This window comes from Musa acuminata, chromosome BXJ2-3 (genome assembly GCF_036884655.1).
Source record: "Musa acuminata AAA Group cultivar baxijiao chromosome BXJ2-3, Cavendish_Baxijiao_AAA, whole genome shotgun sequence".
In the NCBI taxonomy this organism is placed as follows: domain Eukaryota; kingdom Viridiplantae; phylum Streptophyta; class Magnoliopsida; order Zingiberales; family Musaceae; genus Musa; species Musa acuminata.
Window position 1 is genome coordinate 34,697,697 of NC_088340.1, and position 24,246 is coordinate 34,721,942.

The 24,246-nt window shown below is 37.8% G+C and overlaps 2 protein-coding genes across 3 annotated transcripts; one reads left to right on the forward strand and one right to left on the reverse strand.

Annotated features, from left to right (window-relative positions):
* Window positions 1-3,803: 3,803 nt before the first annotated feature.
* Window positions 3,804-4,739, reverse strand: LOC103979414 (uncharacterized). Its single transcript, XM_009395555.3, has 4 exons — window positions 4,452-4,739; window positions 4,244-4,354; window positions 4,059-4,139; window positions 3,804-3,947 (listed from the first exon to the last, which is right to left on the reverse strand). Exons 1-4 carry the CDS (start codon window positions 4,662-4,664, stop codon window positions 3,873-3,875), a joined length of 480 nt encoding a protein of 159 aa, XP_009393830.2. The 5' UTR covers window positions 4,665-4,739; the 3' UTR covers window positions 3,804-3,872.
* Window positions 4,740-6,682: 1,943 nt separating this feature from the next.
* Window positions 6,683-11,327, forward strand: LOC103979413 (neutral/alkaline invertase 3, chloroplastic). Of its 2 annotated transcripts, XM_018823937.2 has the most exons (7): window positions 6,687-6,847; window positions 7,189-7,902; window positions 8,254-8,419; window positions 8,784-8,995; window positions 9,482-9,975; window positions 10,059-10,107; window positions 10,754-11,327. In XM_018823937.2, the coding sequence occupies exons 2-7, from the start codon at window positions 7,255-7,257 to the stop codon at window positions 11,075-11,077; spliced, it is 1,893 nt and encodes a 630-aa protein (XP_018679482.2). In that variant the 5' UTR covers window positions 6,687-6,847; window positions 7,189-7,254; the 3' UTR covers window positions 11,078-11,327. The 2 variants fall into 2 exon arrangements, with proteins under 2 accessions (XP_064956119.1, XP_018679482.2); XM_065100047.1 differs by having other exon boundaries at window positions 6,683-7,902.
* Window positions 11,328-24,246: the final 12,919 nt, after the last annotated feature.

The window sequence follows — 24,246 nt, forward strand, 5'->3', positions numbered from 1 at the left end:
ATAGTTATCCAAATGATATATATATATATATATATATTGGTACTATAAAATATATATATATATATATATATACTATAAAATATTATATTATGTTAAATATAAGAATAACATTAATATCATAAACTAAAAGTCTTTTCTGTATGCTAATTTAAAAAAATAAATAAATAGAATGAATGAAGATTGACAATCGAAAATTTGTCAATTGACCGGTGATCCGAAAATAATCCTTTTTATTTATTTAATTTTTTAATTTTAATTTAAAAAAAATATTATTATTTTTTCAATTAGTTTGAAATCGAATCAAACCCCTATCTTCGGAATTGATTTGGTTTGAAATCACTAATCGATTTGATTTCAATTTGAATCGAGCTAGATTAGAGCTGCATCTTCCCCTTCTACCTCGACTCTCATAAAATGATTGATATGTTGGTTAAGGAAAACCAAACAATTTATCAAAATTATAATACTTTATATCAAAATGAAGAATTTCTTTTGATGAAACTTTTTTTAACCTATAAATAAAGGTGACATTCTTATAGGGTTTAAGAATTATGATTCTTTTCTCTCACTCCCTCTCCGGTATTCTATATCTATTTTCATCTTTTTTTGATATTATCTAAGTTAAACATTACATGAGGATGATGTCATGTAAATTATTGTATATTTTATCTCAATAAAAAGGCTATTCTCATCTCGCATTATGCTCAATGAAGTCAAATTCATTTATTTATTTTTCTCTGTTATATTGAAATGATGTGCAACACGATTATTAATTTCCTCTATCAAGAGCCAAAATTACTGAATGTTTACATGCTCATTTCCAAACTCAAATTTGAATGTTTAACACACTGATGCCGGATAAAAAAAAAATCATACAAAATCATATCAATTAGTTATAAAATAATAATTAAACAATTTAACTAGTTAATCTCCTTGGTTTGATTATGTCTTGAGATATAACATAGGCTCTTAAGTAAATTTTAGATTTATGATGGACTAATGAGTAAATAGAATACTTGAAACCCGAGGATTTATCTTTTTTTGGTTTTATCTATAATAATAATAATAATAATAATTATTATTATTATTATTATTACCATCATCATCATTTATTTTCATCCTAATAATTTGTTAATAGAGATTTGGAGGAGGTGGAGGAAAATGGATATTCCAATTTTGAACCATAATCATCTTTTTTTTATTAAATTAAATATTTATTTTTTTAACTTAAATATTTTTATTTTTTCAATCAGTTTGAAACCAAATCAGATTCCTTGTTTTTGGTTCTGATTTGATTCAAAATCGTAGAACCATTGATTGATTTTTATTTTGATACTTGATCAATTTGATTTTAATTTGACTTGACTCTCATAGACTTTTATGATTGATATGTAGGCCGAGAAAAGCTAAACAATTTACCTCGAATCAAGACAACCTTCATTTGATGGTAGACTTTGTTAGCCTATAATCACTAAATCAAAATGATAATATTTATATTAAAATGAAAATTTTATTTTTTATTATTGAGAGTTGAAAATTCTTTTTTTACTATAAAAGGGGTATCCTTGTAGGGTTTAAGAAATATGATTCATTTCTCTGACTCCCTTTCAGGCATTTTATAGGTGTTTTTATTTTTATTTTTAATATTATCTAAATTGAACATTATATGAGGATGATACTGTGCAAATTATTGTGTATCTCATCTCAACAAAAAGCTATATTCTCACTCTCCATAATAGATTGATGATCAAAATGTGACCTCATTGATTTTTAATTAAATTTATCGTATGTGTTTTTAAGCCATTCTATTATTCTCATCATCTCACATTCTGTTCTAGGAAGTTAAATTCATATATTTTTTTCTATTATATTAAAATGATGTGCAATAAGATTATTAATTTCCTCTATCAATAACGAAAATGTTCTATGTCTTTGTAATGTGCATGCTCACTTCCAAACTCGGATTCAAATATTATTATTAATTTAAATAATAATAATTAAGTATTTAATTATATAATAATTAAATATATACAATTGGGACTCTCAAGTAAATTTGAAGTTTGTGATAGATTAACAAGTAAATAGAATATTTGAAACCGAAGGGTTTATCAGTCTTTTTCTTAATTTTTATCTATTATTGTTGTTGTTGTTGTTGTTGTTGTTATTATTATTATTATTATTATTATTATTATTATTATTTATTTATTATTATTATTATTATCATTGTTTATATTCATCCTAATAATCTGTTAAGAGATATCGAGGAGGAGGAAAGGAGGGACGACGCGGAAGAGGAGCAGAAGCTTCGATCCTTGTTCATGGCTTCCTCGCCTGCTCCTGTCAATCGCCGATCCGACGGCCAACTCTACGCCGTCGCTTTGTCCCGCACCGGGGAAGCCAAAGCCCAAGCCGCCTTGGCCAAGATCATAGCCATCATCTCCACCACTCCTGCCCCGACTCCTCCTCCTCGCCCCGTGTCCGACGCGTTCGGCCGCGGCGTCGGCGGAGATCTCGGGGCGGCGCGTGGGATGACGAAAGAGCCGGGCTTTGGCGTCGATCCGAGGCTTAGGTGGGGCCTGACGCCAGAGATCGGACGAGGACCCGCCGAGGGAGATGGCCCCACGGCGCACGGGGTCGTCGTGGATGCCTCCGCGCCGGTGGAGTCCGGAGGCGCGGAGGGCGCGACCTTCGCGATGGCCCCATCGGCGGCAGTTGGCGGCGTCGACGTTTTGACTGCGGTCAATAGTTCCGAGGGCGAATGCGATCCTGAAGAGAAGAACGAGGGCGAGGGCCACGGGGAGGCGGCAGAACACGACGCCAAAAAGGAGGTCTTCGCAGAACAAGAAGAAACGAAGGGAAGCGGGGAAGGAGAAGAAGCGGCGACCCCTGCAACCACCACCATCACGAGCAGCAGCAGCAGTAGGAGCGCAGGAAAGGACCGCGAGAATCAGGGATGCTTGGATTTGCTTCTGGAGGCTGTCCGTCAGGTGTCAGGCGGCGTCTTCGAGGAGGGGCCGGAGGAAAAGAAGGTCGAGCCAGAGGCTTCGCCCGCGGAGGGATCCTCCGCCCCGCCCGACAGGGCGCCGACCTTTTCGGGCGGTGGGGGAAAGAAACGGTGGATTCCGTCCGATCTCGACGATACGGAGACGGCCCCGATCGTGCGCTCGAAGCGGGGAAGGAGCCAGGCGCTGCCGTGGAGGTACCGCGACTCTGTCCTCGACCCTTGGCGGAAGCCGCCCGCCCTCACCCGCCACGGCCGGGCGGCGTGGCCATGACCGAGCCGCCGCCCCCGGCGCCCGACCGCAGCAATTGGATGTCGTGTCCTATGTCGTTCCCGTTTTCTTTCTTTCTTCTCTTTTTGTCTACAGTATAGTAGTCCGGTATTGACGTAAGCAGAATGCATAAGCGTTTATGTTTTGGTATCGTTGGAGAAGAATGACCATCAAAAGCTCTCGTGTCGGATATTGCCAATATTATAACTATATTTACTATCTAACGCAACGTGAATTTGACTTTTCCCACTTCAATTTTGACCTCCCTCGTCAATATTGGAAGCCTCATTGACGTCTCCGAGGAAGGGGAGCCATTTCTCTCCCCGCAGTTGCAGGTTCAGACGTGAGCGTACCTGGTTCGAGTGGGTTCACCACTTGCCGGTCCCCGCTGCAGTTGCAGATGCCGGTGGGTCACCGCTGCGGCCGCCAACATCGAAGGATTAATAATGCCTGGAGAGAGAGAGAGAGAGAGAGAGATTCCGATGATGCATTAAAGCAATTCGGAACTAAACCATTACAATCGACCGAAACAGAACTTGGAATCCCGATCACAAACATTACTGTAGAAAAAATCCATCTGAAACGCTCCTGCAGATGGACTTAGCGAAAGAAATCTATCGACTTGTTCAACTCCTCCAGCTTCCTCATCCTCAGTCTCTCGCTCTCGCTGACCAGCTGCTCGAACAATGAACATGACGAACTCAATCAACACTACTGCTTCCATGGATGGCAAGCTCATTCAACAGCTTACCAAATAAAAAAAGACGCAAAAGAAAGAAAAGTCACCTCCATGAGTTTGGCCACTAGCTGAGACTTCTCCTTGTTCTTCTCATTGAAGGCTTCGAGAGCTTCTTTGTATTCTTTTTCCTTCACAAAATGTGATCATCCAGGTCATGATTAAACTCGATTGCAACACGTAAATTGATCATCAAACAACACTCAGTTTCTAGAAGATCTAAACTTTGGTTTACCTTCCTCAGACAGGATTGTCCGAGAGGTTTCAATGCACGATTGACTGCGTCTATCTTCTTGCGTAATGCCGCCGCTTCGTTCCTGGTTGGATCTACCATGGCTTCCAGTTCCTACCAGAATCCAAGTTAGGATATGTAATCATGGCCATCAGACGTTTTCCTGGATTCTAATGGATCAGAATTATAGATGGTGCATGGTTCTACTTACGCCTCGGATCATGGCCAAGTGTTTAGTCTCCTCTTCCACTCTGCACAACTGAGCAAAAACCTTCTCTTTGACCTCCATTTTCTTCCTCTCGATCTCTTCTTCTCTTGCTTGGAATGAGGAAAGAGCTGACCTCGGTGATTCTTCTTCACCATCCTCCTCCATTAGCCGCGAGTTCTTGATTTGTCGAATGTGCTGCTGCTGTCCTTCCTCCATTAGACCCTCTCAACGCTTCTTCAGAGCCGACAGACCTCTCTCCTACCTTCTTCTCCTCTTCGACGCAGCCCTTCCTTTCACTTCTGTCCCTGCACGAGCTGCGTTGTTATGAAGAGACTTGGAAGGAGAGTCGTAGGCGCCAAGATAAAGCACATGAGCTACCACCTGGCTTTCCATCATGAACATCCATATTACTCGTACTTCATTATGAAGCTGATCGCAATATGAGACTTCATATTCCGTGTAACGAGGGTGGTCTGCAGACTCGGCCTTTCGACTTCGCTTGGCTTCGAGGCAAAGCAATTTCCACGCAGCAGCGATGGAACACTCCATGCCCCTACTTCTGTCAGGATCACACAAGATGGTTATGATGCGAGTCAAGGAAGTGCACCTCAGCCTCTCATATGTGGGAAATAATGTATTAGCCCTTATAATATTTTTTTTTCTTTCTCTTTATATATATTCCTCTGAATATTAATTGGATTTATACTATAATAGAAAGAATATCACTTGTTCATAACCCAAAGTCTATCCTGTCTCACTCCACAAAACAATCTATCAAGCAGTTTCATGAAAGTAAATATTATCCCATCTTATAAATCTAACAAATATATATTAGTAATAATAATATTATTATTCTTATATGTTTTTTGGATGAATTCTGGTAAAAAGTTCCTTTTTTTTCCAATAAAATTTTTAAATATTTTTCAATCGGTATTCTTTTTGCCATATTTTCTAGAATACTCCTAATAAGACATAACAATTACTCTCATCCTTTTTTTAGGGGACCAATTGATAGGGTAAAATCAATCTAATTCATCAATTAAAGTGATTTTTAATATATATATACATATATATATATATGTATATATATATATATACATATATATATATATATGTATATATATATATATATACATATATATATACATATGTATATATATATATATATGTATATATATATATATATATATATACATATGTATATATATATATATGTATATATACATATGTATATATGTATATATGTATATATATATACATATATACATATGTATATATATATATGTATATATATATGTATATATATATGTATATATATATATATGTATATATATATGTATATATATATATATGTGTATATGTATATATATATATATATATGTATATATATATACATATATATGTATATATATACATATATATATATATACATATACACATATATACATATATACATATATATATATATATACATATATATATATATACATATATATATATATACATATATATATATACATATATATATATATATATATGTATATATATATATATACATATATATATATATATATATACATATATATATATATGTATATATATATATATATATATATATATATATATATATATATATACTGTAAATAACAAGTGATGAATATAGGATTCAAGCTTAGGACTTTGTAATAAATTGTGGAGGTCCTTACCAATTAAACTTGTTGACATGATAAAAAATATATTTAATAAGGTTTCAAACCATTAACATTTGGTAAGAAAGTAAATCTTCCTATTTGATAGTTTTTGTTTCTAAAATAATAAAAAATATTTATTTGAAATCTTATTTTTACATATGAAACATCGAAATGAATTCTATTTAGTTTTGAATCAATTTATCATAATTATGATAATTTTAAACAGACTTAAATATTTTGGTGAAGAATCCAAAAACATTATAAACCTATCAAAAATTACTGTACACAAGAGAATAACTAATTCATAATATAACCAAGCATTACTTCAATCATCATGAGGTATTTAAGGAGTTATGCCAAATTTTTCGAAAATATCAAAAAGGAAGTATCTTTAGGAAAAAAATAAAAAAATACTGAAATTTGCCTTTTTTTTTTAGTAAATATATATGACTTTATATCTCACATATGCATAATATTATTTTTGTTGATGGAATGCCGTTCCCATTAATATATATTTGTTCTTATCCTCTTCAATGTTATCATTTCCCCCATCGGATATGAAGCTTCGTTGCGGCCGTTACAGCGAGTGGATATGTTCTTTATATTTCCCCTAATTTCAAGTGTCGTCATGTATGTGTGTCATCCTTAGCAATTCCCGTCTCTTCCGATCCCGTTCCTCGTTTCGAGGTCATTCACTTCCTCTTCCTGGTAATTTCCTGTTCTTCTCGATTAATTGGTGTTGAGGGTTTTCCAGCTTCCTGGTCGGTTAATCGATGTCGTCAAGAATCCGGTCGGTGCTTCTCCCGAGCCTCCGCCACCCGACTATTTGCGTCTTCTATTAATATTCTGGCGATCATCCGACGGGTTTTGTAGCGTTCGTAGGGTTTTCAATCGAGTTGGTGAAAGAAATTGGCAAGTTGGGGGTTTTGCTATTTTTGTTTGGCGAGTGTACTTTGAGCCTCTTGTTGATCTCATGGGGTTGTATTATCTCCATTTATTGTGACTTTTTGGAACCAAAAATGATCTTTTTCTGCGACTTCTGTTCTCAGGCCGCTGGATAATGTGCGCGGTTGATTCTGTAAGGTATCGATACAAATTTGTTGTTTGATGTTTCGATGATGGGTTCTTCGGTGGTAGCTATGCATGCCCTATCTGGGGCAGTACCTGCCCATTTTAGTCCCAGTTTATTTGCGAATGCGCCGCACGTAGCTATCCACTATAAAACTCGTGGGAAGTACCGGAGGAAGAGTCGTGCGCTCGCAGCTTCATGTTCTACATCAAGAATGCGGAACGGTTGCCTGAGAGATTATGGATTTAGGAACATCAATAACCGATTGTTGTCTTTGAAATGCAAGTGCCAGCGAGCTGAGAGCACCAGTGGAGATGCCAACAAGACCTGGTTCACTGAACCAACGAGTAAGGCAGATCAGATTCTTGGTGAGCTGAATGGGCAGAAAGTTGTTGATTTTGAGAATGGTTCTGCCATCATGCCTAATGATGTATCAGTCAATCAGTCATCGGACAAGACGAGAGGAAACTCTGTTGAGGATGTGGCGTGGCGGCTTTTACAGGAATCTGTGGTTTATTATTGTGGAACTCCAGTTGGAACTATTGCAGCAAAGGATCCATCTGATAACGGTAGCAGTGTTTTGAACTATGATCAGGTTTTCATTCGTGATTTCATACCTTCGGGGATGGCTTTTCTACTGATGGGAGAATATGAAATTGTCCGCAACTTCATTCTTCACACTCTTCAGCTGCAGGTAATGCATTAAATTGTCATACATGCCTGTGATTTGGAGTGTAGGTAAGAAGTTTCCTGTTGTCTTTACTACTAGAAGTGGCACAAGAGTCAACAATTGGAATGAAAAGGGTGTTAAAAGATGTCTTGTGTTTTCTTCTTCATTAGATTGTTTTTCTACTTTATTTTGTTACCCATCATCTGTGTATGGAGACTTTCACATCATGAGTTGAGAGTTTAGGAAACAAAGCTTGCATGTTATAGTGCTCGTAGATTCAAATCATAATGTCGTCACTGCACTAACAGCTACACCTGAGTTTTCCATCTATAGAGTATAGAGAACACCATTCAAATTCTTTTTTAAAATTTGTAGAGCTGGGAGAAGACAATGGATTGTCACAGTCCAGGTCAGGGATTGATGCCAGCAAGCTTCAAGATTAGGACAGTTCCGCTTGATGGTGATGACTCTGCTACTGAAGAAGTCTTGGACCCTGATTTTGGAGAAGCTGCAATAGGACGTGTAGCACCAGTTGATTCAGGTATGTTATCCTATATTTTCTTTTTCGCAATGGATAAGTGGTGAAGGCAGAATTCGAGCCCAGGACCTTGTGATAAACTGTCAAGAGCTTTACTAGCTAAGTTAGCTGACACCTTCTACATTATCATATATTGCCACATAGCTGACAAGTTTTCTTATAATATTCATTAGTACCTCAAGGAGTTATACTGTACTTGGATGTTGTTGATAAGAGAAGTCTTTTGCTATACATCTAGTTGCGTTTTGTGGTGTCTGCTTATAATTTTGGATGTTCACTAGGATTTGTTCAAATCTCTCTGCAAGGTTTAGCATTCTGCTTAATCATGGATGTTGAGTGTTAAACATGCTATTATATTCGACTGCAGGATTATGGTGGATTATACTGCTACGGGCTTATGGAAAATGCTCTGGAGATCTCTCAGTCCAGGAAAGAATTGATGTGCAGACAGGCATCAAGATGATTCTAAAGCTTTGTTTAGCTGATGGCTTTGACATGTTTCCAACATTATTAGTAACAGATGGTTCATGCATGATTGACCGCCGAATGGGGATTCATGGCCACCCTCTTGAAATTCAGGTGGCATCTTTTGCTTCCATTTTAACGACTTCTATTGTTCTTGAGTTAGATTAAGTGCTTCTGTTTCTTTTTTATAAAGAAAAATCTGAAGCGCTACATTAACATTTGGTATAAGCTGAATGGTAATCCTTAATATATTTGCTCTAAGTTGAACCAGAAGTTTGTCTTAATGGTGTTCTTTCTGAGATATTTTTGGTAGGTGTCCAATTTGGCCATGTAATGTTGAATTGAAATTAGTTTTTCTTTTGCAAATTACCACTTTGACTGGGTCATTTTAACCCTTGTTAACATTTGTTTGCTCTCCATCCACCAAATTAATCTTCTTTAACCCTGAACCAGCAAACTCACACTCATGAATTGCTTAAGATTCTTGCTTCTGTTGGATAGCACCTCAATTTTTAGAGGAAAGCTGTCACATGAAACAAGTGAATGAGTTCCCTCTAAATCATTTATGGGTGTATGTCTGACTGAGCCTTGTTTGTGCAGGCACTGTTCTATTCGGCACTTGTATGTGCTCGGGAGATGCTTGCACCAGAGGATGGATCAGCAGACCTTATTCGAGCATTAAATAACAGACTAATAGCACTGTCATTTCACATTCGGGAGTATTATTGGGTAGACAAGAGAAAACTCAATGAGATCTACAGATACAAAACAGAAGAATATTCTTATGATGCTGTGAACAAGTTCAACATCTACCCTGATCAAATTTCTCCATGGCTAGTGGAATGGATGCCTGAGAAAGGAGGTTACTTTATTGGAAATTTGCAGCCTGCACACATGGATTTTCGTTTCTTTTCTCTAGGAAATCTGTGGTCTATAGTGAGCAGTCTAGCAACTACACATCAATCACTTGCCATTTTGGATCTTATTGAGGCTAAATGGTCTGATTTGGTGGCAGATATGCCATTTAAGATATGTTATCCTGCTCTTGAGGGTCAGGAATGGCAAATTATTACTGGCAGTGATCCCAAAAATACGTAATCTTTCAGCATCTACTAATAGTACCTTGCCATTTGAGTTTCCAGTTCTTTACTCTAATCTATGATTGTGCTTTCTGCAGGCCTTGGTCATACCACAATGGAGGTTCCTGGCCAACATTGCTCTGGCAGGTGGGCAATACACCATTGTTATTTTATTTTCAGTATAAATTTTGTGGTAGCATTATTTGTCTGGGATTACCCTGTTTTCTTTTTAGTGTATTGATGATATACACATAAATATCTGACTTCTGCTTTGTCTTTTGCATGCCTACTTTTTGACATGAGTTTGATTATCATTGACTTGAGTAGAAATGATATATCAAGTGCTGAGAGGTATCTTATGCATGCTGCATGTCGAGGTCAGACACTTGAAAATAGTATAACTGGTGAACCATTCTCAGTACTCATACAAATTATTGGCAGTCATAAACCTTTTGTCTGGCTAGGTGAGTATGCCTTGACAAGAAGTAGCCATTGTTTGTGGGTTTATGTCCCAAATGGATCAGAACTCATGGCCTGGAGAGTCATGCTAACAGTGGTTCCATCTTGCCTCACATCCTGGCACTTCGTTGTGAAATTGAGATTTAAGTAGAACCAAATTCTGCATGTTGACACTTTGCTTGTAATGCTGGGAACTTTTACTGACGGAAATGAAGATGCTGCATTTTAAAAGATCTGCAATCTATACTTTGGGCAGATTCATTTGTTTACTGGAGATAGTTCTCACATGAAAGACATTTTAATGCTGACTTATCCTTTTGTGATCAAAATGCAGCTCACAGTTGCATGCATTAAGATGAACAGGCCAGAAATTGCTGCAAGAGCCATTGAGGTTGCGGAAAAGCGCATTGCAGCAGACAGGTGGCCTGAATATTATGATACCAAGCGAGCACGATTCATTGGAAAACAAGCTCGTCTGTACCAAACTTGGTCCATCGCAGGCTTCCTGGTGGCGAAGCTGCTGCTAAAAAACCCAGATGCTGCAAGAAACATATGGAACGACGAGGATGCAGAGATTGTGAATGCCTTGAACATCATTGTCGATTCCAACCCAAGGAAGCGAGGCAGGAAGGTGCTAAAGAAAACCTATATCATTTGAGGAGACAAGCTTTTATTTATTTTGATCAAGGGAACAAGTGTGAAGCATTGCATATGAGAAATCGAGAAGGAAGATGAATGCCATTGTTTGTTTCCGAATCATACAACTTTGTAGTGTTGTACACATGAATCCCATGTTAGCTTTTTCTTTGCATTCCATATGCCATGATGGAATAGGCTGTTATGTTGTACGACATATTAAGAGGAGAATGTAAAATTCTGATATCATTGGCATAATTTATTTTTCTCAATTATTGATGAATTATTTTTTATTATATTATATTGCGTACAACATGGTTCTATACGAAGTCAAACCTGAAACGTATCATCAATTGTCTAACCATCAGGATATTTTCACAGAGATAATTGTTCAAGTATTTTAATTTTCAAAAGTAAAATTCATAATTTTCTTTCTCATAGAGAAAATATTCACTTCAATCTCGCCTTAGAAATGTGATGGCAATAATCAACAAGGAGAAAATAAATCTCACTCAACAATTGGGTCACGTGCATATCAACCCAATATAAAATATTGAAAGAATATTCTTAATATCATAAGATATTTCTTCGGGTTAAGCCCATTATAAAAAAAATCATCATGTCGTAATAATTGAAATAAGTTATTGTTTACTTGAAATTCTTGTTTTTTGTTTTGTGATAGATTAGATCATCAGAGGGATCACATGCGAAACCCCATCCAATCTCGCAAACATCTAAGCATCCCTTTGATCATCACATCAGACTAGATCATCAGAGGGATCACATGGGGAACCGTATCCATTCTCAATTTTTGTATAGGTCAACCACCCCATCCAATCTACTGTTTGATGATTCGAGCCTCTCTTTTGATCACATCAAACTTTTAATGCATGCGGACTTCAACCGGATCGAGTTGATCCAATCATCACCAACACTCATCAAGAAAATCTATAAGTTTGTATTTTATCTCCAAGTAATGCCTTTATGAAATGAAAGTCCCCATAATAAAAACATTTAATGTGGTCCAACCCACATTAAGAAAAATCACAAACATCAAAATAGTAATTAGAAGCTGACAGGAAGAACATAACTCTTGAATAGTTGCTGACATGTGAGCCCCACTCGTTCACTACTCTTGACTCAACTTTTAAAAAATTTTATAAATTTTTTTTTTATAAATGATAATTTTACCCTTAGTCCTTGTCGGACTTGTCTTGCTCTTGTTGTTCTCGCTTATTATATAGGTAATAAGTTCACAGCCCTCACCTAATGAAAAGGGAGTACGGAGGTGATGACGGATTTGACAGGACCAATGAAGTCCATAAATACAAAGATGGTTTTCGTGTAAAAGTGATGCAAGAGGACGGATTCGATATGGGTTAGGAATAAAATTATCTTTTCACATGATAAAAGACGCTATGTAAGAATTTTTGAAAGTTAAGATATTTTATGAGAATTTTTCAAAGATAATTAAAAAATATATCTTTTTTTTTTCTCAAGAGAGATTGGATTGATGAGTTTAATAAATTTCTTATGACAACCATTTAGCATGATATTTCCACTTGCCATAAGATAAGTATGTATAAATTGCATACATATTATTAGAAAATCTAACAACTTCTGTACACTATCAATTTTTTTTCATTAGTTATCCTTATAGTGAAAATATAGGGATGTTTAGGTAAATTATGTATTTTATCCTTTTTAATATAGTTGGAGATGTTGAGCTGATTTTTTTTGGATGGATTTTAATGAAAAATATATTAATATTAAATTAATATATATGCTAGACTAAAATTTATGAAGGTAAACAAAGAAATAAGAGTCCACAAGTGAGAGTGTTCCAACACATGACTGCTACATATTCAAATTTTATATGCTAAATATTATCAAAATAATATCAAATTATATAATGTAATATAATATGATATGATATAACATTAACATAAAATAAGTTTGGATAGGACTCACACAGTCCATATTATTAGAAATCCAATATTCTAACCCTACTCGACTACTCCAAGAATTGATCTTCCTCGCCGGTGAGCTCATAAATTATTCTCTCCTATTGAAGTTTGTTCTCACGTTTGATACCAATTGTTCATAGAATGTGGATTGCCTGAATATTTTTCTAATCATATCGTAGGAGGATTATTTTATTTTACTTTATTTATTATTGATAGGGCAGGAGGATTTGATGATGATGTTGAATATAGATGCTGACTAATTAAGAACTAACCACTATTATAAGGTTTCAATATTACAACAACTTCAAAATCGATCATACCATCTTTAATTCCTTATATTATTTAATTATATTAATTTGATCAAAATTATGTGTGGGTCCCATCTAGTTCTCGATCGAGACTGGTCTCATATTTGCTGTTCGGCGCCAACAACCGAGCAGAGGCAGGTTTCGATGTATGCACTGAGCCCATGGAGGGTTAGGTCAATGCATCCTTTCGTGGATAAGAGCATATAAAACATATGATGCGTCTTATGTGGAAAAAATAAATAAATTTAAAGTATACATGCGTCTTTTGTGGATAAGTGTATTGATGCAATGTGTCATCAATGGATAAGAGCATATGAAGTGTCCAATGTGTTCTTGATGGACAAATACATTTAAAGAGTATCAAACAACGTTTCTTTCATGATATAAAAGTCTACAACGTATGATACATCCTTGGAGGATAGAAACATTTGAACAATACAATATGTTTTTCTCGAGCTAAGCATCCAAAAGTGCTCGATACATCTCTCTTAGGCTAAGAAACCAAATAATACCCAATATACCCTTTTCATATAAGGCATACAAGAGCATTTGATGTGTCATTCTTGGGCTAAACATCCAAGGGTGCCTGATGCATTCTTGGGCTAAATATCTAAAGGGTGCATGATACATTATTGAGCTTGCTAGTCATAGATACCCTACAAACCAATCACGTGAGTAATGACACGTGTAACATGATACGTAATTTTTTGTTCATTATATATATATATATATATATATATATATATATATATATATATATATATATATTGATGTCTATTGATCGGTGTAATGAGAATTAGATCGTGATGAGGTCACGATAATAAGACCGATTCACATTTAAATATATACCCTAAATAATCTCAATCATAGCTTATTCGAGAGGGACATCGAGATAACCGGATAGACTGGTGTACTGTATACTTGTATATGATGGAGGTGATTGGTCTCATAGCTGCTCGTGTGGGGACACTAGGGATATAGTGTAGGTGCTCATTAGAGAATGAGTTCACTGATTGATTCGCTCATTGAATGATGGATGTTTGATGATTCCTTATTGTTAAACAGTAATTCCGTAGTTCCAGTGATGTATCTGCTTCTTAGATTTGAGACACCAAGAATGTCGTGTATGAGTACTTCACTCTTTGATACCAGAATTATAGGTCTGAAGGTTTCAGATCTAGCACAACCGATCATCGGGAGTGGTAACCAACCTTACAAGAACTATTGAGTGTCGATAGAGGATCATCCACTCTTGGTGTTATGAGAAGAATATCTCATATGCTTTTGCTCAAACAAATCCCTAGCTAGGGTCATTCAGATTGAGGGAGAAAGAGTTCTATGAAAGAATCCGATTAGAGTGAGGCTTGAGTAGAAATTGTATGGGCATGAAATTACCATACCTAGTATACGATCACTAGGGTATTAGATGGATAAGAGACTATAGATACATTGTAACTAAGGATGGATAGGTCCAATGGATTGGATTCCTCTGTATCGTTTGAGGACTGTGACGTAGTGGCTTAGTATGTCTGCAGTCGATGAGTCGAGTGAATTATTATGAAGATAATAATTCATTGAGCTAGAATGAATCATGATAGGTATGACTCACTGCTAGCTCGATATTGAGCCTAGAGGGTCACACACATATGGTAGGCATTGCGATGAGTAGAAGTTCAGATATAAGATATCCGTCGGAGCCCCTATCTTATTGGATATCTAATAAGCCCCTGAATTATTGAATCCTATGGATTAGATCCAATAAGAGCCATTGAGAGATTATTGGATAGAGATCCACTAATATAAGAGGCTTGGATAGTTGGATGGAGATCCAATACCTAATAAGATAGGATCCATTAGGGTTTAGTTGACAAGGGGCCCATATAAATAAGAGGGAACTAAAGGTTCATAGGCTAGAGTTTCTCTTGGTTGTCATCTCCTATTCTCCTCTCCCCTTCTCCTCCTCAGATAGTAGGCATGAAGATTAGGGCAGAGATTTGAGGAGCGTCGTCGCAGCCTTACAATATAGATCACTACTAGAGAGGAGGACGCTTGACCTCTTTCATCCTCTCCTATAGATCTGTAAAGATTCAGGGATATATGATCTCCCTAGGTAAAATATAATCTTTCATATATGCAGTTTTTAGTTTTGCAGATTTTGCGCACCAATCTTCGCACGACGATGAACATATTTTTGAAAATTTGAAGATTTTTATTTTTTGTTCTTCCATTGCGCATGTGATGTTACCCCTTAAAATTTTCTATAGTGGTATTAGAGCCAGGTTGTTCGTGTGAAATATTAGTTTTGAACTATGTGTGTTGTGTTTTGGGAAGACTTTTATCGTCAAAATCATTGACGCAAAATGTGAGATAGGGCAGCAACTGTTGCTGCCCTTGTAGGTTGGCCAATGGCTGCTTGCAACCGTGGCTGAGGCCTGGCCACCTGCGTGCAAGTGGCTGGCGAGCAACAACTAGTCGCCTACAGGGGTAGCGACACCTGTAGGCGTTGCGCTTGTGAGTAGAGTTGTCCGCGGGGGCGCCCACCTACAAGATGTGTTGAGATGTCGATGGAACCAATGAGAATGAGATGGATAATCACAAGGCATAGAGATGCACCACTGTATACATAAATCTTGATGTGAGTGATTAGACCCACTAGCTTAGTTTGATCATATTAGACTATGATCCATAATCATTTGGTGTGATTGCTTATGTGATGTGTGATTACTTGTACTCCTAATAGATATGTATATATAATTGCATGCGATGTAGATATATATTAAATATGTATGTGTGTGACATATTATATTAGGAGAGCAAATCAAAATCCCCTCTCTCGATAATATTAAGTCAGTAAACATGAGACAATTAGATTGACCCATGTGACCTTCCATTATTATAGGTAGGGACCGAATCTTGACGTAGGTTAAGTTATTCGAGTCCCTTGGGGCTCACCTATATCGTGGTTCGCTATCTTGCATACAACATAGAGATGTCACTGGTGACCTACGGATATGGTATGATTGGTCGAGTCCCTCGAGGGTATATCATCGAATCATACTCATCTTGTAACGATGGTGTTGACTTAACCGAACATCATGGTTGGTCGAGTCCCTTAAGACCATGGTGGTTCGTAGGCCGAACATGATAGGAATCACAAGAAGTTGTGATCGGCAAGAGTTACTTATCTTTTAGGCTTAGTGTAATTGGTCGAGTCCCTCGAGGTTACACTAAGATGCTTATTAGATCCCGATCCTCACTAAAAGTCTACTAGAGACTTCTATTTCACGTACTGAGGGTGTCGCACGACTTACTAGAAAAATAGTAATAGCAGATTAAGATAAAAATTCATATCTTATTTGTTCATTTTATTTGTTCATATCTGTTGGGAAATCATGGGGGGCGACATCATATGCGCAGCGGAAGAACAAGAAAACAAAAATCCCCGATTCCCAAAAAGATGTTCATCGTCGTGCGAAGATTGGTGCGCAAAAATCCGTAAAACATAAAACTGCGTATAGAGATTGTGTTACCTAGGGAGATCGTATATCCCTGTTTCCTTGTAGATCCTTAGGAGAGGGTGAAGGAGGTCAAGCGTCCTCCTCTCTAGCGGTGATCCACACAGCAGGGTTGCGACGACGCTCCTCAAAACTCCAGGCCTACTCTGAGGTGGAGAGGGAGAGGAGAATAGGAAAGGCAAGCAAAGACTCTAGCCTATGAGGCTGTGAATCCCTCCTATTTATAGAGATCCCGTGTCAAACCCTAATGGGTCCTTCCCTAGTGGGTATTGGATCTGCATCCAATAAGACAAGGGCTCCGTCGGATATCTCATATCCGAACCTCTACTCATCGCAATGCCTACCATATGTGTGTGACCCTCTAGGCCCAATATCGAGCTGGCCGTGAGTCATACCTGTTAGAACTCCTTCTAACTCAGTGAATTATTATCTCTGTAATAATTCACTCGACTCATCGATTACGGACGTACTAGGCCACTACGCCGTAGTCCCCAGACGATACAGGGGAATCCAATCCATTGGACCTATCTGTCCTCAGTTACCATGTACCTATAGTCCCTCATCCATCTAATATCCCAGAGACCGTATATCGAGCATGGTGCTGTCAGACCCATACGGTTTCTACTCAAGTCTCGCTCTAATCGGATCCTCCCGGAGAACTCTTTCTCTCTCAACCCGAATGACCCTGGCCAGGGATTTGTCTGAGCAAGAACACATGAGATATTCCTCTCATGACGCCGAGAGTGGATGATCCTTTGTCGACACTCAATAGCCCTCGTAAGGTCGACTACCACTCCCAATGACCAGTTGTACTAGATCTGGGATAACCAAACCTATAAGTCTGGTATCAAAGAGTGGAGCACTCATACAGGACATCCTTGGTGTCTCAAGTCTAAGGACCAGATACACCACTAGGACTACGGAATCGCTGTCTGACAATAAGGCATCATCAACCATCCAGCATTCCGTAAGCGGATCAATCAGTGAACTCATTCTCCAATGAGCACCTGTACTGTATCCCTAGTGTCCCTACACGAGCAGCTATGAGACTAGCTGCATCCATCATATGGACGGGTATACAACACACCGGTCTATCTGGTTATCACGATGTCCCTCTCGAGTAACCTATGACCGCGATTATTTAGGATATGTGTTTAAAGGTGAATCGATCTCATTATCGTGATCTCAACACGATCCGATTCCCATTGCACAAATCCAAGGACATCACAATATATATATATATATATATATATATATATATATATATATATATATATATATATATATATATATATATATATATATATGCGTTTATGCAATAGTTATAAAGTGATATACGCTAAAATATAATAAGCAAAAAGATTCTGTATCAAGTCACACGTGCCATCACTCACGTGATTGGCTTGCTGGGCACCTATGACTAGCAATTTCTCTATAAAATCTGTATGTTATTTATTTCTACTATATCTTTATTTTTAGAAAATGTCACTTTCAAATCCCTTACGTGGCATACTTGATGTCAATCACCTCATTGGTCCAAATTATACGGATTGGCTCTGCAACATGAGAATTATTCTCATAAAGAAAAAAATCATTTATGTCCTTGATATTGTGATGCCTTCGCCCGAGGAAAGGGTAACCAAGGATGAGATCGCTTGCTACATAAAGTACATAGATGATTTCACTCTTGCTCGATGTTACATATTGGGCTCAATGACTCTTAAGTTATAAGTGTACTGTATACCCATAAATATGATGAAGGTGGCTGGTCTCATAGTTGCTCGTGTGGGAATACTAGGGATACAGTGCATGTGCTCATTGGAGAATGAGTTCACTGATTGATCTGCTCATGGAATGCTGGATGGTTGATGATACCTTATTGTCGAATAGCAATTTTATACGGATTGACTCTGCAGCATGAGAATTATTCTCATAAAGAAAAAAAACATTTATGTCCTTGATATTGTGATGCCTACGCCCGAGGAAAGGGTAAGTAAGGATGAGATCGCTTGCTACATAAAGTACATAGATGACTTCACTCTTGCTCGATGTTAATATTGGGCTCAATGACTCTTAAGTTACAAGTGTACTGTATACCCATAAATATGATGAAGGTGGCTGGTCTTATAGCTGCTCGTGTGGGAACACTAGGGATACAGTGCATATGCTCATTGGAGAATGAGTTCACTGATTGATCTGCTCACGGAATACTGGATGGTTGATAATACTTTATTGTCGAATAGCGATTCCGTAGTCCCAATGATGTATCTGGTCCTTAGACTTGAGACACAAAGTATGTCTTGTATGAGTACTCCACTCTTTGATACTAGACTTCTAGGTTTGAAGGTTCTAAATCTAGCACAACCGATCATCGAGAGTGGTAGCCAACCTTACAAGGGCTATTGAGTGTCGATAGAGGATCATCCGCTCTTGGTGTCATGAGAGAAATATTCAATGTGTTCTCGCTCAAACAAATCCCTAGCTAGGGTCATTCGGATTGAGAGAGAAAGAGTTCTCCAAGAGAATCCAATTAGAGCGAGACTCAAGTAGAAACTGTATGGGCCTGACAATACCATGCTCAATATATAGTCTCTGGGGTATTAAATCGATAATAGACTATAGATACATGATAACTGAGGATAGATGGGTCCAATGGATTGGATTTCCATATATCGTCCGGGGACTACAACGTAGTGGCATAGTACGTCCACAGTCGATGAGTTGAGTGAATTACTATGAAGATAATAATTCACTGAGCCAGAAAGAGTTCTGACAAGTATGACTCATGAATAGCTCGATATTGGGCCTAGAGGGTCACACACATATGATAGGCGTTGCGATGAGTAGATGTTCAAATATGAGATATCCGCCGGAGCCCCTATCTTATTGGATATCTAATAAGCTCATGAATTATTGGATCATATGGATGAGATCCAATAAGAGCTTGGATAAAGATCTACTAATCTAAGAGGCTTGGGTAGTTTGATGAAGATTTAATACCCAATAGGATATGATCTATTAGGGTTAAGTTGATAGGGGGTCATCGAGTACAAATAGGAGGGAACCAAAGGTTCATAGGCTAGAGCTTTTCTTGGTTGCTACCTCCTATTCTCCTCTCCTCTTCTCCTCCTCAGATAGCAGGCGTGAAGATTAGGGTAGCGATTTGAGGATCGTCGTCGTAGCCCTACTGTGTGGATCATCGCTAGAGAGGAGGACGCTTGACCTCCTTCATCCTCTCCTATAGATTTGTAGGGATTCAGGGATATACGATCTCCCTAGATAAAACATAATATTTCATATACGTAGTTTTTAGTTTTATGGATTTTGCGCACCAATATTTGCATGACGACGAACATATTTTTAAAAATTTAGAGATTTTTATTTTTTATTCTTCCGCTCCGTATGTGATGTCGCCTCCTAAATTTTTTTATAGGGGTAAGCATCTAAAACACTTCCAATGCACCCTTTATGGGCATATAAAAAACCACCTAATGTGTCCTTGAGTTGAGCAACAATAGTCCTCGACATGACAACACTAGTATACCAAGTCACCACCGAGAGAAATGATTTCACCCCAAGGCAAGTAGATTGACTGACCTTGGGTCAACCTACTTGACGTGACCATGTCAACTAACGTCTAAGGTGACCAAGTTGATTAATGCCTAAGGTGCCCAAGTCAACCAGCTCTTGAGGTGCCTAGGTTAGCCAACGCATGAGGTGGCCAAGTCAATCGATGTTCGAGGTGCTTGTTGAATCTCGTATTTTGATGATGAAACCAATTGATAATTGTATTTATGTTTTAATCTATGTTTTGAGTGATGCAGGATGCTTCGATCAGGATGAGACAATTAAAGTAGGAAAAATCATGTTGGGCCGAAGGAACATGTCAGAAGATTGGACGTCGGGCGGGTGGATCAGTCGACGTATCGACAGAAGGCTTCAGGCCGTGGATTTGAGCATCGGGCCAAGAAGAGTGGACATTGTGCCAAGGATATCGGAGTTGCGGAGTCAACTGACCGATTGGGAATAGGCCGCAGGAGAGGACGATGCGCCGAAGTATCGGACGAAGCGTCGAGGGACCAATGACATATCGGATAACTTGATTAATGCTTAGTATTAATTGTCTAGATCAAAGTTTATTTTATATGTGCAGGATTAACTACAACGGAAGTAAGACATGCAACAGGAGTTACGCCGGAGTCAAGACCATGATCATGTTGGGGGTCGAGAGTTCAACGGAAGTCCGGACGGTCGTCAGAGGTTTTACAGGAACAAATCCGAGAAGTTCAGGAGCTTGCTAAAGAAGCTCATTGGAACTCACCAAGTAGATTGTCGCAAGTCTAGGAGTTTGTCAAAAGTCCATCGGAGCATCGCCAAATGTTCATCGGATGTTCGGCGGAAGTTCGCTGGAAGCTCATTGGAAGAAGCGATTGACGTACTGGAGCAAGTTGCAGTATTAATGTCTTAAAATATCATAGTTAGCATAAAGATTAAGTTAGGAATGGGAGGTGATCCCATTAACTTAATCTGGGGGCAATTGGGCCTTTGACAGACCTAAATTGGGCCGAATGGATCAGCCCATTTGGACCCAGAATTCCTGGCCAATAGTGGCATTGTCAAGGAGCTCAGTCTCCCAGGAATTCTGGGCGATGGTACTGCCCCTGTCAGGTGGTGGTACCACGTGAGCTCGGTCTCCGAGCAATGCGAAGCGGTAGTACCGCCCAATTATGGCGATAGTATCGCCAGGACCCCGGAAATCCGGAAGATGACATTTTTGAACTCCAAATTTAAACCAGTTGGGGCCTATATAAATCCCACTATTTTCTTGATGAAAGGTGACCAAAATCTTGATCTTATTCTGATAATTTGAGAGCTTAAAAGTGTTGTAAAAGGCTAGAAGTTCTCCTCCCTCTTTACTTTTAAGTTTTGATCATTCAAGAGATGAGTGAAAATCTATAAAGGTTGTCTCCTAAGCTCGTCAAAAGGAGTAAAGCTGTAAAATGGTGGTTGGCCTTCGCCTATTGAAGGAAAACCTCTAGTAAACGTCGGGACCTCGTTGGAGGAGGAAGCCAAAAGTGGATATAGGTCAAGATTGATCGAACCACTCTAAATCTCGGTTTGCATTTACATTCTACTCTTTATCTTAACTACAAACTACCTCTATTGTTTTACATCATCTATACTTACGTTTGCTCTCAAGTTAAAGTTCTTTTCGAAATGGTTTTCGTACAAAAGTTTCTTTTAACCGATGAAAGTTTTCAATTACACTAATTCACCTCTCCCTCTCTTAGTGCTTTTAATCTTAACAGTGCCCAGGTCGATCAATGCCCGAGGCATCTAGGTCGACCAACACTCAAGGTGGCCTGGCAAACTGCTCAACATGACCAAGTGGACCAAGTGCTCGACATGACTAGGTCAATCAAGTTCCTGACGTGACCAGGTAGGCCAAGCATCCGCACGAGTGAGAAGAGCAATGCTTGTGGTGACTAAATCTACTAACACTCGAGGTGATTTGGTTGGCCAACACACGAGGTGACTAAGTTGATAGGGCCCAAGGTGACCAAGTTGGCCAAAACCCATTGTGCTCATAATTGATGTGCTGAGCCAACACATGGCCGACTTCAGTATCTCTTCGAGAGATCAAAATACACATTTGATGAGATACATGTAATAAGAAAAATATTCATACCAATAAAAATTTGACATGTCATAGCCTAGTTAACGTGAGGAGTATAAGGGACAAATACTAAGGGATTATTCTACTCATACCTCAAAATATTTCATAGGTCAAACCCATCATAAAAAATGCTTGCTGAGTCATGGAAATCAAGATGCAAGTTACTCATTAAAATTACTCCACCCCTTATCGGTTATTGACTTGAGCGTTAGATATACTTCATCGAGAATCCCACTAAACCATGGTCTTCGTACATATTGACCGTAGAGCATACACTACGGTCTGCGTAAGCCCTTGAGTGAGCATCCTAACCTCTCTTCCAATTAATATTAAACTTCTTATTAATTTGATTTTCTCATAAATTAGATTTTCCGTACCATCCGAGGGAAGGGGTGTTTGTATCCCTAAAGAATATAAAAGGAAATTAATAAGACTATAAGCAAACAGTGAAGGAAAACCATGCCAAGTCAAAAGACACGTATCACAATGGATGCATTCAAGCGAAGATACAGATATCACGCCAAACTGCGACCTCATCTCTCAACATTTTTATCCTGGAGGAGACAAAGCAGTGCATTAATATATGGCAACCGAGCCGGAGTTGCAGAAGCCAACAAATTCACAAGACAGGCTTTGAGAAGACTCGTGCAAGCTGACAGCAAAAGGCAGAGGGGGGTGTATGTGTTCTTAGGGAAATAGGGGATGCATTTTACGTATTCCCACGAATTTGTCTCAGGTTGTCTTTTCACGAGGACAAGTAAAATAAGCCTAACTAATTACTCGTTTTGATGATGTACCTAAATTGTTGGTTTCAATCATCTTAATTTATTTTTAATAACAAATGTGTGTAAGTAATTTTCCTTTGAATTTTTAGAAAAAGTATATGAAGAATTCTTATAGAACGTTTCAATTTTTTAAAATTTTTTAGAGTATTTTTTATAAATAATAATTTTATCCTTGATTCTCGTCGGACTCGTTTAGTCATCGTCATCCTTGCATATTGTATAGGTGGCTAGTATCATCGTTTGCGGCTTTCACGTGAAAAATGAATGCACGGAGGTGATGACAAATTTGACAAGGGCCAATGAGATCATAAAGGTGACGATGGTTCTCGTACGAGGGTGACATAGGTAAAGACGGGTTCGGTGGAGGCTAGAGACAATTATTTTTTCACAGAGATATTTTACAAGAATTTTTTAAAAGTTAGGATTGAGAATTTTTTTAAGATAAATTTTTTTTTCAATAATTTATTTTTTTTCTCAAGAGAGATTGGATCGAGAGTGTAAGAAATTTCTTGTGACAACCATTTAGTATGATATATTGGTTTGTCAAAAGATAAAATTGTAAACTTATTTTAGAGTATTCAAATTTTATACAATGTAATATAATATAATATGATATAACATTAACATAAAATTGACCGATGCATAAGTTTTGATAGGACTCAAACACTCCACATTAGAAATCCAATCTTCTAACCCTATTCGACTCTTAGACCTTTCCCACCCGTGAGCTCATAAATTATTGATTCTCATTGAGATCGGCTCATCTCGATAAGACTTAAACAAAATAATGATTGTATCGATTTGATTTTTTTTATGATGATAGGATTATTATTATTATTATTATTATTTATGTTGATAGAGGATGGAGGAGGATTCGATGATCATACCATCTTTAATTCCTTATATTCTTTGATTATATTAATTTGATCAAAATTATGT

Excerpts from the sequence above, each read along its gene's own strand:
- LOC103979414 (XM_009395555.3), bottom strand. The coding sequence starts at position 4,664 with ATGGAGGAAGGACAGCAGCAGCACATTCGACAAATCAAGAACTCGCGG. Across the intron at positions 4,355-4,451 it reads ACTTGGCCATGATCCGAGGC|GAACTGGAAGCCATGGTAGA; the intron begins GTAAGTAGAACC and ends GGATTCTGGTAG. Across the intron at positions 3,948-4,058 it reads TAGTGGCCAAACTCATGGAG|CTGGTCAGCGAGAGCGAGAG; the intron begins GTGACTTTTCTT and ends TTGTTCGAGCAG.
- LOC103979413 (XM_065100047.1), top strand. The coding sequence starts at position 7,255 with ATGATGGGTTCTTCGGTGGTAGCTATGCATGCCCTATCTGGGGCAGTA. Across the intron at positions 7,903-8,253 it reads TTCACACTCTTCAGCTGCAG|AGCTGGGAGAAGACAATGGA; the intron begins GTAATGCATTAA and ends TAAAATTTGTAG. Across the intron at positions 8,420-8,783 it reads TGTAGCACCAGTTGATTCAG|GATTATGGTGGATTATACTG; the intron begins GTATGTTATCCT and ends ATTCGACTGCAG.